We start from the raw sequence: 15,069 nt of genomic DNA, 5'->3' as shown, positions 1-15,069 counted from the left end.
AAGCACGTGAGAGGCAACTGACAACGAATACACTTTTTCATTGGGTCCCGGTGCTTGGTGTACTTAAGGTCGTTTAATGTGAATACATGCCTCTAATCTACTAAGCCACTCTATACGTGGTCTTCCGGCTAAACACACTTTAATAAACGTTATAATAAAGTCTCGAAAATACAATCTCATTTGCCGCACGTCGAGATCTGCAGATGCGCTTGAAGCAGCAATGGTAAACACTCAAGTTGAAGGGCGTAGCTTCTTCTAAATATGGCAAATGCCCATAAACTGGACAATAACACTCCAAACGACCAACGTATTTCCACGTAAGTTGTCAACATGACAAAGGCTTCAAGGTCAAGACCAAGACAAAAGCTCTCGCTTCAAGCGCCACTCATATTTTTCTCACACTCAAATTTTCGTAATATCATCTTGAATTGCGTTACCGATTTCATTTTTGCAATTCACACAATCTATTCTGGTATTTCATGATGTAATTTGGCATTTCACAGTCACAGCTCGTATTCGCTAATCCAATCTAGTATTTTCACAATTCAATTTCGTATTGTTGCGACAGCGGACCATACGCGAATAGATGTGGTGCACCCGGCGTTGAGAACTACACGCCGCGGCAAATGTGGGCTGGCCCGCACCCGTAGGTTGACTGCACATAACAATCCATGGTATGGCAAACCCGCTCGCACTGTTGGGCAAGAAAACCTACCACAGCAATGATACATCTAGGTGATATTTTCATGCGCCGTTGATCGACAAGCATGCCAGTTCTATACCGCGGTGCCATAATACGAATGCGTCCGTCTCTGTGCCTTTAGTGCTTCACCGGCATAGATTGCCCAGGTAAACCCGCGTGTAAACGTAGGATACCCATTATACCTTGGTTATGCACCTCTTGAAGGTTCTACTGTACTGTTTTTTTTTTTCTTGCTTTTAGTTTTGCTTATAACGTGGACTTGTCCATAAAAAGCATCCCACAAAAAAAAAAAACACTACTTGGACTTTCTGTTTTCTTTTCTTTCTTTTAAAATGGAGTTACAAGTTGAAAAACCATGAATGGAGGTTGGTTTTTGCATAATTTTGCAGGTTGGTTTTATTGAACTCGCCCGTGTAAAAAGCAACATTTATTCACGCCTTACAAAGCTGACATGAATAACTTGGGTCCAATGGTCTAACCTTGCGATCGTGCTCGTTCCCTTCACGCATCGCACTTATTACTGAACTCGTTAGTCGATGAAGAAGGAGACAAGCGTGACCAAAGCGTGACCCTGAAAAGCCCGTGATCGCCACAAATTTAGCGCAAAAGACGCCTTAATTGGTTTCAGTGGGACCACTGAAAACGAGTTCCACTGGAATCACGGCAACGTATCAGGAAACGACGTTTATCCGGAAAAGATACACAATTACGCTCCGTAACGCATAAGGCAAATAACCGTCAAAATCAGTCATTTGTAAAAGTTTTGGGGATTGCCCTGGTTGACGGATGGGTAGAGATAATATTCGCATGGCGACATTATCACCAGCTCGTTGGCATCTTGTCTTTGTGAGCTAATAAAAAGACCGAAAGCGCGTTGCATATGTCATTAACAGTGTTTTCGACATAGCACAGCTCTTCTCGGGCGTCTGCGAAACGCATTCAAATGACAACGAGTATATCTTGCTCTGTATATAGCGATTCAGGTACTGAATAGAGTAAGAGAAATGCGTTCTGTATAGTAAGAGTTACTTTATGCATTATAGCAATAACTGTAACGGTTCATCAAAGAGGTGTAGGACTTCAGCTGCGAATCATACGTGTCCTCTTCATCGCATTACATCCTGGTTACCGTTCTTTACATTACTCAAACGAACGTTACGTGAATGATAAGACCGTAGCACGGACTGCGCCAAAGCCTGCAGGCGGTTTGTAACGTATACGCAGCTGCGTATTTACAAGTGCGAGTTGCAGCTGCTGGTGTTTCCTGTTTGATGAGTAACGCCCACGCCTCTAACAAAAAAAAAAGGAAAAAGAAAAGAGAGAAAAGGAAACATGTATCGGCGCTTTAAAAGAAGCGCGAGTTTCGAGCGAAGGCGACGTTGTCATCCCCGGTGACATCATTGTGAATACGGCGATCGTTCGCCGAGCGGTTTTATATGTAAACGGAAATAGACAGACGCGTCCCTTTCCGGATGTCGCGCAGGCCCATTTCAGGAAGCCTCGAAGTTCACTGAAGCCGGTGGGAAGTCATAGACGTTGCATCAACTCGATAGCGACGTCGACACGAGGCTGGAGGAAGGACGACTCTTATCTATGGATATTGAAGAGGCTAGCTATCCAACGGGCGCTTCGACAAGAGTGTAGAAATTTGCTGTTAAAACTACATGGAGTTCTACATCAGACGGATCAGCACAGATTAACTGGTTCATTAATTTAAATATGATTAAGTGATGATTGATTTATTGATGTATCGTGATTAATTGATGGTCGATTGATCGATGGGTAATTCATGATATACTGAGTGAGTGAGTGAGTGAGTGAGTGAGTGAGTGAGTGAGTGAGTGAGTGAGTGAGTGAGTGAGTGAGTGAGTGAGTGAGTGAGTGAGTGAGTGAGTGAGTGAGTGAGTGAGTGAGTGAGTGAGTGAGTGAGTGAGTGAGTGAGTGAGTGAGTGAGTGAGTGAGTGAGTGAGTGAGTGAGTGAGTGAGTGATCACGACCCCATTGACCCCAAGAAGAAAAGTTCCACTTGCAATGAAAGAGAAAGAAAGACAAACTGAAACTGACAAAAACCAAGAAAATTAACAATGGTAAGAAACAAATGATTGTAAACTCGGAATGCTTGGTGCCTGAGAGGAGTGGTAATTCATTAAATGATTATAAGTGTAAGGTCGTTAACCTGTTAACTGAACGTTGTGATTTGTAATGCAAGTAATGTCCGCCTGTTCAAGAAATTCTGCTAATGCTACAAAATTGCGCCACCGTTATCTCAGGCGATGTTTGAGAAATATGTATTGTATAAGAAGAAAAGAATGATGATGAATACGATGAAAAAACGTGCGATGAGCTAAAGAAAGCTATTCGCTTTAATATAAGGATAAGCAGAGATGTGTTTCACTCCAATTTCTCTGGCAGAATAAACAGGCGTTCAAATCCAATGCTTTCGAAAACGTCTAGACACCCACTTGGCGTCCAAACAGACGAAGATTGCGCATGCGTAGTTGATGTCCCTGTTCCTTGATCCCACGCGGACGCAGGTCGTTGTCACCGGACCTACTGTTTCGGAACAGGGAATATCTGATACTACCCTAGGGATTCTAGGGACAACCGGTGCGGAGATGGGGGGAAGAAAGAGAGCGCCGTCTTTCAAGCCGTTGCGTTTGTCTGCGCCGAGCTCCTCAGTGCGAGGAGCCACGAACGGAGGAGGGCGCGCGCAAGAAGAGAGAAAGAGAGAATTGAGAGAGAGGTTAGCCGGAGTAGGAGAGGAGGTGCGACGCGGCGAACGCAAACGGACCGTCGCACGCGGTGCTTTTGAGAACGGTGCGGCAGTTGTGCGCTGGTCGCTGTCGAAGGTGAACCGCCAGCTGTGGTGTGGCGGCGGGTGCGTTCTGTGTGAAGCCGAGGGTCGGTGGCGTGCCTCGTTGCCGCCTTTCGAAAGTCGGTGTGCGCGCTCCTCACGTGCTTCTTCTTTCCGTGCGGCGTCGTTGCTGTCGGAAGACGACGTCGCTATGCTGCTCTCCTTCGTCCGTTTGTTGTGCGCGGTGTGAAAAGGAAGGTGACTGATTCGTTCGTCGTCACCGTGTGTGGAACGCGATGTAATCTTGCCAAGCTTCAAAAAGTGTTTGCCTCTGCGTACCTGATCTGAAAAAAAAAAATTCTTCCTATCTCTCTCTCTCTGAGAAAGTGCAAGGAACGAATCCCCAGGCTCGCGAGAATCGCATCTAACAATGCTCCCACAACAAGCATTGTAGTAACTTTCGTTTCGACGCTCAGGATATACGGAACGGAAGCATCGACTTTGCGCCTGTGGAAGTCGCGCGCCCGTCTCTCGACGCACGCGGTAACGGAATCCCATCTTCAAGGAAACACCAACGAAGATGCTTCCGCGGACTCTGTAGGAAGTTGCCTTCGTCGCTGTTGATATACAGAACAGAAGAGAGCATCTTTTTTTTCTTCCCAAGCGTCAAGAGACGAAAAGCGATGAAGAAAACTGCTGGTGGGTGAGGCGCTAAGGCAAAACTTGGCAATCGACGTGTGCGCGTATTGTGTTGTGTTTGACCAAGTTTCGGTTCTTCTCTCCTGGTGTGCGTGTTTGCGTTCTGGCTACACGTTCGTTTCTGTGGTGCGAATGGCAACGGTTGCGTGAGCCCTGCGAAGTTGTGCTTCTCCGTCGGATTCTTTTCGCCGTCCTCCTTGAAGAAGATGGGGACGAAGAACTTTGTCGGATGTGCAGGACGGCTCGTCGCGCTCTTCGTCGGCGTCGTAGTCGCTACAGGTAAGCTGACAGAGCTCTTATAACCTCTCGGCCCCTTCCCTACAGCTGTAACCGTTTTGTAGCTTGTCTCAGTTCATCATGAATGTAGACTTGCAACGCACAAGAAGTACGCTAAGCCAACTTAGGAACACATTAATATCACGTTCGAATTATTTATATTGTGTTTATAAGCTGGCATTCGCAGGCCATGCTAGAAAACCGAGCCAGGTGATTTACTCGAAAGATTTGGTTTGCTTCGCATTTTTTTTTCTTTCAGCGTGTTGAATGATATGTGCAGCGTCTCCAAGAATCCGCAATGCGCGAATAAGTTTGACGGATATTATCAAGCGCATTCATCAAGAGCTAATTCATTCATCACGATATAATAATTAGCATTCAACGTTTATTTGACTTGCCTTTGAGGAAATTTCAACGTCTGCGTTCTGGTGCCCACACGCCCAAGCAAAACACGAAATCAAGAAGATGGGTTAATTCAAACCGCTGTCATATATGTAGCACGCAAACGTAATAATTTTTACGGACGCTGAGTATTACAACGTGTTAAAAAATAAACTTTGATGCTGAGAACCAGTCAGATATGCAATCCCCGACAAACTTTAGAGAGAACGCGTACGTAATCACGAATGTCAGCAAAACGGTGTAACGCGACTTGTAAAGCCTTATAGGGCGCAACGTGAGCCCAGCGCTCCCAGATATGCGGTAAACGGTATAACGACCATCATGGAAACACGAAGAACTTGCCAGGGGCGAAATGTACCTGCAGACATGTTATCTCCGTTGTATGCGCTTCAAATAAAGGAGAGAATCTCTGACCATGTCTCCTCTGGTTGCGTATACACTGTATGTAAGCCGTGCATTCGCTGACGCAACTACACGTTTCCCCAAGAAGTGCATGGAGCTTTGCTCGTAGCCTTCACCCTTCGATAGACCTGCAAAGAAACTGCGGACACCTAATGGAGCATGAAGTCTATTGTAACATCGCGCGGAAAGCGCACAATGCAAGCATGTGCCGAGTCGCGAGCCTGCGTAGGCTTCGAAAGATCCGACTTCGTGAAAAAGGCGGAAGAACTCGGGCTAGACATAGAGCCTTTTTTTTTTTCGCTACAAACAATTCAATCCTCAACCTTATCGATTTCACGTTCCTATTCCAAATTGCGCTTTCCATTTCTTCAATGTCCCCAAGCCCATGTAATCGACCGACCGTAACGACGTCTCGGAACGGTCATTTCATGGCGCTTCGGTAGCGCTAGAAAGTCGTGTAACTTAGTATTCAAGGCTATATAGTTGGACGGTAAATGCGCTTTGACGGTGGGCATCGGACTTGGGTATTCGGGTCGGCTTCGGCTTGTAATGAATCTTAGTCACTGCCTCTAAGTGAAAGGGTGTAGCCGGAGGGCGCACTGCTTCCAACCTCTCCAGTTGGACTCCGTTTAAACCTATACTGCTTAGGGATTTTGTATAGCGCTACCGCAGGCGCCTGGATACGACCATTGCATATCGCGCACAGCGGTACAAGTCGATCGTCCGCGCCTTTGGGAATACGTAACTGCGGATTGTATGCAAACCATTTAGCTGTCCGACTCGGCTATGAGAGACCCCAGTGTCAGGATATCGTTATGTATACCGTAGCTTATTTATACGATGGTGAGGTGTTTTCGAACAAAACATATGCTGCGCTAAAGAATAAGTCTTGGCAAATTTGTTTGCCACAGTTTTTATTTGTTTATTATTCATTCGTTTATTTCCGAGATTTGGGCCTACACGTTGCAGATAAGGAACGCATGTTACTAATGAGTTGTTGTGAAGCACATTATTTTGGGAGCTTAGCAGAAACTGAAATGCATAATGAAGCGTAGTTTTACAAACCAAAAGGTGGCCCGCCAGAAAACGACAACCAAAACGCACTACCTAACCTGGTTATGCGGGTCCATTAAAGCTTGTCGATGTGTCAGTAATATATAGATACAGTTGCTCGGGGTTGTGGACACCATGCGAGAGCCGTCCTAACCAAAAGAAAAAAAATAATAATAAAGTGTTTATGAAGGTATGCGTGATCGTAGCACAGACTTCCTGTTCCTGTCAGTCTGTATAGCCTCTGAGGAGGCACGGGGCGAAAATTGGCGAAAAAGGTGCTCCGAAAATTTTTTTTTTTTTCACCGACTGTACCCACTTAGCCCGCGCACTATATAGAAGCACTGCGCATGCGCGAGCTCGGCGCCCGACGCGATACAGATCTGCAGTCTGCAGCTCATCATCATCCAACCTAATTGGGTCCACGGCAGGACAGCGGACACCGCAAGAGATCTTCAATTGCCGCAGCCCTTCGTGAATCTATAACCCACCTATACAAATCTGAAGTATCCTATTCTCGCCGCCCCAACCTTTACTACTGATAGAGCGAGGTTGTCTAACAGCATAAACTAACTGAGAGGGCTATGAAATACGTCGTATAGCGGACAAAGTTCCCGATTCACTCCGACCTCGTCGGAATATCGAACACCGAAAAGCAGCCCGCCATGGCTGCATGGTAAACGAACCCGCTACCTCGCGCTCAGCAATAGAATGTCATAGCCTACCTCGACGGCTGTCATCTATTTCTCTGCCGCACCTTTTTGCTGCAGTCTCTAATCTTGTTACTCTTATAAACCAAAGGTTATCTGTTTTCTCGATTACCCGCCAGCTCAATTTCTACTAACCATTGACGAACAACCTATACGGACTATAGAGAGACGTATACAAAGTCCGAAATAAGCCGAGTTGTCGGCATATATAGGATCTATCAACAGCACTTTGTCGCGGCGGCAAAGTTAGTCGGCAACGCCTCGCTCGCTAACCTTGGTCGCCGACAGCTCGCGTCAGTGCTTTAACAGTACTTCAAAAGCAATTTGCGACAAAAAATAGCCTAGCAAGAAAAACAATCACACACACAACGCTCGCAGGCCCGACGCCCACGAAAAAATCCGTGTGCTACACTCTATACGCCCAGTAACCCAGTCCGTCCGCCGCTCACGCAACAACCGAAGCAAAACATAACAATATATAAAAAAGGCGGGGCAATTAGTAGCAGTATGTCTGAATGAACGAAAGGGCGAACCGGGGCAGCATAGCTAGCCGCATAAAGAAGCGAAGCGTATCGCGCACGATCTTTCCGAAGCAGCCAGAAATTGCGGCCACTGAGCAACCTTGAGCAAAAAAGAAAGAAATACATAGAAAAAGGACGCGAAAGAAACAGAAAGAAGCGTAGCAAAGCCGTTCTGCGGAGAGTTTGTTGACATTTTCCTTCCTGTTTCGACGTCTATAGCAGACAAGTGTTGCGAGCTAAAGACGACGTCGTCATCGTGTACACGCATGCTTGCAATAAGCGGAGAGGGGAGTATATTAGACGGCGAAATAACGTCGAGGAAGTGATTACGCGGTCCATAGCCCCTCAACACGGACGTTATGGCGGGGGAGGGTGCCTTTAAACAGTCCTGAATACCTCGGCACCGTCGTGTACCAAGCGCCGTTGCTCGCGACTCGGTTTCGAAGCTGTAAGATGCTTCCCCGAAATATTTTCTGTTCACAGCCTGCCCCGATAAAAAAACGATCCCTGAGCCGTTTAACTCGGCACCCCGGTTATTTGAGAAAGCACCACAGAGCGCGTCAACTACTGCAGCTGGTTAAGTCCGTAAGTAGGCTTGAAACGCAGTTAAGTGTACTGCCATTAGTTTCGGCTTAAGTTGCTATGAACTAAACCACTCTTCTGTCCTAGGATGCACAGTTGTGCTGTCGCTGAGATCGTTCTGGGGACCCCAGACTAGGGGTCCCTCCCACACTCTTACTACCTTTTCTTTTTGCCATAAAATGTTTACTCTCTCTGCGTTGCTTATATTGCTAAGAAAGCACCAACGTTTGCTAATATAGGAGGAGGCGTATTCCGAAGAGGAAATGCCTACGGTTACTACTAGTCTACGTCTTAGCGTTGGGGCATGCGACATAAGCCTTTCTCATTGTCTCTAAAACTGCATAGAAAAATAATATTTCGATAGATCACGATACGAACTCGGCGAGTCACAATAAAGGCACAATACCACCACAATCGTACAATACTACCAAGTGCGCACTATAAACATTTCTCTCTCTCTCTCTCTCTCTCTCTCTCTCTCTCTCTCTCTCTCTCTCTCTCTCTCTCTCTGCAATATATATGCATGCCACGTATTCTCAGTCCATGTGTTCTATTTCGCAAGTTTGGCAAGTTTCTCAACGTTGGTATCAAGATTCATTAACAGTGACACGAAAGCATGTAAGAAACTAGCTGAAATGACAGTCATAGTGATATAATTTAAGTTACGACTCCTGGATGTGGCGCTTGCAGTTTCATTCCATGCCATGTCTTTGTCAGCGAGCGCTAGTCATAAATGATAATCCGAAGCCACATAAAAAGGGCTACAAGGGGGTGCCGAGTGGTGCGTCTAGGACTGAATTGCATTTTCGTTTGTCCGATAGTTTCCGTCTTACGGCGCAAGCAGTTTGTGTAAGCTTATCTTCGAACGCTCGAGCCAGAAAGTGTCTCTGATGGAATCGAAGAAATTTATTTCATTTTAGTGACCATTTTATTTCATTTTATTTCATTGAGGTGAACTAGTGCACGGGAGGAATCATAATGCACACATGGCTGCTTATAGCTCAGATTGTACGAAGCTGGACGAGAAACTAACAGGCACGAAAATAAAACGAACGCAATGATGTTCTGCTGACAGACGCACAAAATCCGACCATATGGCCAAACCCACCGCCTAACCTTTCGGGCCTAACGTCGCACGAAATGTGACCATTCGAAAACGCTGGCGGAAGTTAGTGTACCATTTTGTCACCTTTTTCTCGGCTCAAAATTAGCCTGAACTGCCGCTGAGTCGGGCTCCCTAGAGGGCGGAAGAAAATGGCGCCTTGCGCTCTCCACTACACTCTCCCTTTCTCTTTCATAATTATTTGTTTAAAGGACTTATGGAACACCCGAAACCGTACGCGGTATGCAATACATGTCTGTGTTTAAGGCTTGCAGTAGGAATGCTATTTAGCTAGAATTCTGTAGAAACTTGTGCCTCTTGGCGCCTTCAACGGTATAGCCTGGTACTCGCCAAACTTGTAATTTGCCATTTGGCTCAGCAATTCTTCCTTGAAAGAAATCGGCGGTCGCTTAAGCTTGGCCTTCAAGAGTTTAACGCCATAGTATTCAAAGATCCTTGACTGTTTCTTACACTTCCCGGCAACTGCAGCTTAAGGAACCGTAATGTTTGCCGGGAAACGCTGGCGGTGAACGCTATGCACGAAGGCCCGAGCTGGCTCACGGAGGCTATGCACGAAGGCGCGCTTTCTGGTAGAAACGCGGTCTCTTTCGTGGGCCGGCCTTCTTTTATTGTTGGCACCTTTAATATTTCAGCCTGAGAAGATTTAGCATAAAAGGCATGCGCTGTCGGTGTTTTGTTTCATGACAATTGCTTGTGGGCTGTCACTCTCAAAATTCCGAGGAATAACTTTGTAAAGAATGCAAGACAAAGTGTGAGCAACTTCAGTGGTGAAATATATTTGGAGGGCCTGCGTGGCCGGGGACGACTCTCTCGGCCGCGGGCGGCAATGGCGACGCCGACGCCGGATTTTCTGCGACACGGGGCCCATAGCAGATGAGGTTTCTTTCAAAGACCATCGCTTTTAGCAAAAAAAAAAAAAAAAGTTAAACAATGTGATGTTTAGAATGAAAGCTGTTTTTGTTTTGCACACGCATCAGTCATGGCTATTTCTCGGCACTCAGAGCCACAACGCTGAAAGAGGAACCGCTGTCGCGTGGAGGCCCACCCATTCAAGTTTAAAAGTTTTTTAAAGGTTCCAAATACAAAGCCTGTACATAAGAGGCACCATGGGGGGGGAGCTGCGGATTAATTTGAACTAACCGAGATTCTTTGACGTGAACTCAAAGCTGGCTTCATTAGCATTGCTTTTCACCTCCATCAGATTATCGGAATGCGGCCGCCGTGAGTCGAACCAGCGACGTCATGCCCAACCGTTGAACGCCCTATATAGTTCACCCAGCCCTACCCAGACCTACCCAGCCACCAGAGTAGCTCTTATCCTTTCATTACCACATGTCATATCGAACCTTCACAGTAAAGACGTTTACGCCTGCTAGCCACGAGAAAAGCAACGGCAACTTTACGGGTACTTTGGTGCTTTATACACCCATAAAGGTGCTATCGTTTGTCGTGAAACAGGACGTGAAATTTTATTTATAGTGTAAGAACCAACTTGGTCATCTTTTCGCGTGTCAGTGTGCCCCACTACGAGCTTCGACAGCGCGGCAATTAAAAACAAATCGAAGCAAAAGCCAACGACACGACGAGCGTGTAGAACGACAAGTGTATACGAAGAAGTGAAGGGGGGACGCACACTTGAAATGCAAAGTGTGGCGTTCGAACGCGCAAGCACTTGTGAACTGCCAGTGACTATGTGTACATAATCGAGAGATGGAACGGGCAAGGAGGAAAAGCCGTCAGAAAGAAACCAAGCCGTTGGCGTGAATCTAGAGCAGCTCCTTCGACGGGCATCCAGACGTGACCGACAGCGTCGTCGCTCGTGGATAGAGAGAGAGACGTGGCTGACGAGGAGACGTCATGAAGAGACGCACTTCGTCTTCCTCTTCTTCTCGTTTGTACTCTACCTGCTCAGGAAGGTTAGCTCGAGGAAGGTGTACAGCGTGCTCGGTAAAAGAAGAAGAAAATAAAACACGGTCTAAGTGGGATGTGGGAGGAAGGAGGGTTGGCATCGGACACGTGCGGCGTCCTCGGCTCGTTGTGCCGCTCTCAACAGGGACAAGAGGCAATTCCGCATGCGTGTTCGCTAAAGCGCGCTCCGTGAGCCCACTCGGGCCGTCGTGCGCTCTAACCCAGCTCCAAAGCGGGACGAGACGCTGTTACACGGCGACGCCGTCGGTAAGGTGCACTACCGCCTCGCTGTTTGTCGAATCGCGTTTTTCCTCGGTCTGTTTCTACCTTTCTGTTCCTTCCTCTGTCTTCTTTTTATTTTTCCCCCTTTTTTAATTTTTTCCTGCGCGCGCGGATGGGATTTTTCTTTGTAGTTCACCCTTCAACTGTTCACTGCGGAAAACATAATATATATGTACATATATTCGTTGCCGTGCAGAACCTCATTGTGACCCTTATGGCGCGAGGATGCAGGTTCGAATCCCGCGCGCTGGTGCAGCGCCTGTTAGGAGGTTTCAATGCAGTGGTAGTAATATAGTATTAAAGGTATAGTAGTAGTAGTAGTAGTAGTAGTAGTAGTAGTAGTAGTAGTAGTAGTAGTAGTAGTAGTAGTAGTAGTAGTAGTAGTGGCCTATACAATCGTCACACAACAAGTCGGTCAAGGCACTCTTGAAATTTTTGCGTTCGAGTGGCCCTATTAGAGAGACTATCGTTCTCACGGATCTTCCCAACCTCCTCTATCTATTTTTCGCGCCTTTGATTATGTTTTTCTCTCCGCTATTCTTCCCGCCTTTCATTTCCTCTTACCCTTCTCCCAGTGCAGGGTAGCAAACCAGAATCGCTTCCGGTTAACCTCCCTGCCTTTCCCGCCACGTTTATGTATCTCTCTCTATGTAATAGTAGTAGTAGTAGTAGCCACACAGTAAGTTAGTATTTTAATGGCTCAGAATCCACTATAGCTATAATGGGACATGACGAAGTTTATCAGTAACAAATAAGGTTCACTATTGGAGGTAAACGGCTGGCGGTTCGGCTGACTGTCATATTGCGCTTGGTTATATTCGGTGTCAAAGCTCGGTTACTTGGAAGTAGGGAAATTGCTTTTAATCGACATTAGGCATTTAGTATATCCAGAATTCGAGATCCTACAACATGGAGTAGCCGAGTTGCTCTTCACCTCAATCTCTTCGCAGCAACTCATGTATGTATAACAGAACATAGCGGATCTGAATGGTATACCCGTAAAATATCACTGTATCTGTTCCAATTGGTAACTGTCCCATACGCTGTTTCATGGGAATTTGTTTGCTTTTCACACGTTATGCTGCGCTCTTAATTATATTCGCGGCCCATGTATTCTCATTTTGCCTGTATCTTCCCCTTTCCTGCTACACTCGGCGAAGGTTACAGCATGTACAAATAAATTAATATGGGAATGCGCGTAAAAATGGTATCATATGGGAACAATGTGACTATTTCTATTTTTTATTATTATTATTTAGAGACACGCCATTGCGCCTCTTATACTGTCTACAATACACCATAACGGGCGCCTTTCTCGAAGAAGAAATGGAGAACTTTATATTTTGCATGTCACGAGTAAGCGCGCGCGCGTGAGTCACATATATGTGTGCGTACGTGTCGCTCGATCAGATTTCGGTCAGTGGAGCTGCTGCATTCCGTTATCGGGCGAAAATGCAGTGACGCCCAAAAAGCGCGCGAAATGCCTCGATGCGCGTCAGCGGAGCGTCGCGCGGCTCAAGTTCATCCAAAGTGTCCCGTTTCCGGAGCCCGCTGAAAAGCATGGACGCGCGAATAAAAGGCCGGTCTCGTGTATATATATATATATATATATATATATATATATATATATATATATAGCGTAAGCAGTGTGGTGACGCTGAACAATAACTGTATATATTAAGGAACGAAAGCATGTTGTCTGCTCGAAACATAGAGAAATACGTGTGTGCTTTTTACGAGTCCAGTAATGCGTAGAATATAGGCGTTGGTGCAGAACCGAAGTATCCGGCGAATTTAGCTGTGACCTCTTTATCCCATACCGGGCACTTCAACGGGCTAATAATTGTTATTGCTGTAGTCACACCCAACCAAACAGGGCGGCAAAGGGAATTGATCTGCGTTGTTCTCAGCCTTTTTATCGTTTGCACATCACAACCGACGTATACGGCATGTTTTTCTTCGCATTCGCATGAGGCAAACGAAAACGTGCCGCACTGTCGAAGTCCAGCACGCAGAAAGACGAAACACGGGCAGATTGAACAAGCAAGCGTTTGTTCCTTTGTTCATTCTGTCTGTATATATATATATATATATATATATATATATATATATATATATATATATATATATACTGTGCTACTGAGAAACCGGCCATTGACACAGCTAACTCGAGAACTTTATACAAACGCCACCTGATTTACCATACAGCGTTCTCGCTCGTGCTCGTATTATGGATGTGCACGTATAAATAAGTATACGGTGGTGCGCTGGATACGACAATCAGCCAATCAGTTTATTTCCACTTTAAGTAGCAGAGGGCCAGGAAGTAAAAGCTCTAGAGACCTTGACGAGGCTTCCTAGACACTGTACAGTTCGGCATCTGATTACATTTTACGTGACATTTCACACTTCAGCAGTGTGAAACACCACAGTACTTTTTTCAATATACCATTACTTATTGACAAGGTCAAGTTCGTCAAGCGGCGATTGGAGGAGCGTCCGTTCACCGAAGAAACGTTTCGTAAAGGTGAACACGCGACGGCCATTCATCACTGCAGTCGCACGAAACAGCCGAACCAACTTCACCTGCCCCCATTCAAGGTACCCTTCCCGAAACGGTCACGTCACTCGCAAGTACACAGTATACGGGCCTTCTTACATCACTTACTGGCACACGTTTGCTTCTACACCCTCGGTAGTTAATCAAACGCCGGCGCGTGGCGCTTCCGACGTCGCGTCAGGACCGCGAGAGAGGTCACAGATGACGTATAGCGTCATCTGCAGCAGCACCACCGTCACAGAGCCCGCCGCGTTTACGACGACGACGACCACTAACGACTGCAGCCTGTCGGTGCCGGCGCTTGCCGCAGCGGCAGCTGACACGGGCCGTTCCACACGACCAAGCGGGCCGTCCGGCCCGAGTCAAGTATACACGCACGATGATGCCCGGTGTGTGTGTGTGTTTGCGAGGGCGAGTGGGGAAGGAGAAGGCAGTTCCTTGACGGAGAGCTAACGCGCGCGGCTTGACCTTGCGCCGTCTCTGACTCCTCCGGTCTACCCTCCGTCGCCGACGACGACGAACGAGCCAGGCGGCGGCGTCAGCGGCAGCTGTGTCGGCGTGCTGACGCATAAATGTGGGGCACTGGGCTCGTGCCGTTGAGTCCCGTTCAACAACGCCGTCCAGGGCGACTCCAATGCGGCGCTGTACGTGTGACGATTGCGGCGCTGTACGAGAGCATACCCAACTCACAATAGTGATGCTACTAAGAGTAAGAGCCTACTATATAGGCGTGCTCTGGGGCTACATATATAGAGCTGATGACGCTTAGGAACCTCCTTGCTCCTTATACTGGCTGAAACCTAGTTCCCAAAGAAACTAGACGCTTTAGGAAATTAGACACACAAATTCAAATGCCGTCCGATCAATGGCGCTGTATGTTGTTGTCCAATGTCTGTGTTGATATTATGTACGCTGTGCTTAGTTTCACACTCACGGCGGAATGCGGTAAAGAATACCAATCTCTCCCTCCTTGCCGCCCCTTTCGAAGGCAACCACCGGTCACGCCCCTGCGCCCAAACCTGCATTTCGCGGTTCGATTAGTGCCGCAGACAATGAGG

At 46.9% G+C, this 15,069-nt stretch overlaps 1 protein-coding gene across 2 annotated transcripts in view; it reads left to right on the top strand.

The window, feature by feature from the left end:
- Window positions 1–3,527: 3,527 nt before the first annotated feature.
- Window positions 3,528–15,069, top strand: part of LOC119432024 (CUB and sushi domain-containing protein 1) — a 145,718-nt gene continuing 134,176 nt past the window's right edge. For both annotated transcript variants that reach the window (XM_049657686.1, XM_037699473.2), the window contains exon 1: window positions 3,528–4,474. In XM_049657686.1, coding sequence (XP_049513643.1) covers window positions 4,402–4,474 — 73 coding nt within the window. In that variant the 5' untranslated portion in view covers window positions 3,528–4,401. The remainder of the gene's footprint in view (window positions 4,475–15,069) is intronic.

The sequence above is a fragment of the Dermacentor silvarum genome, chromosome 10 (genome assembly GCF_013339745.2).
Source record: "Dermacentor silvarum isolate Dsil-2018 chromosome 10, BIME_Dsil_1.4, whole genome shotgun sequence".
NCBI lineage: Eukaryota > Metazoa > Arthropoda > Arachnida > Ixodida > Ixodidae > Dermacentor > Dermacentor silvarum.
This window is presented reverse-complemented; position numbering and strand designations above follow the sequence as displayed.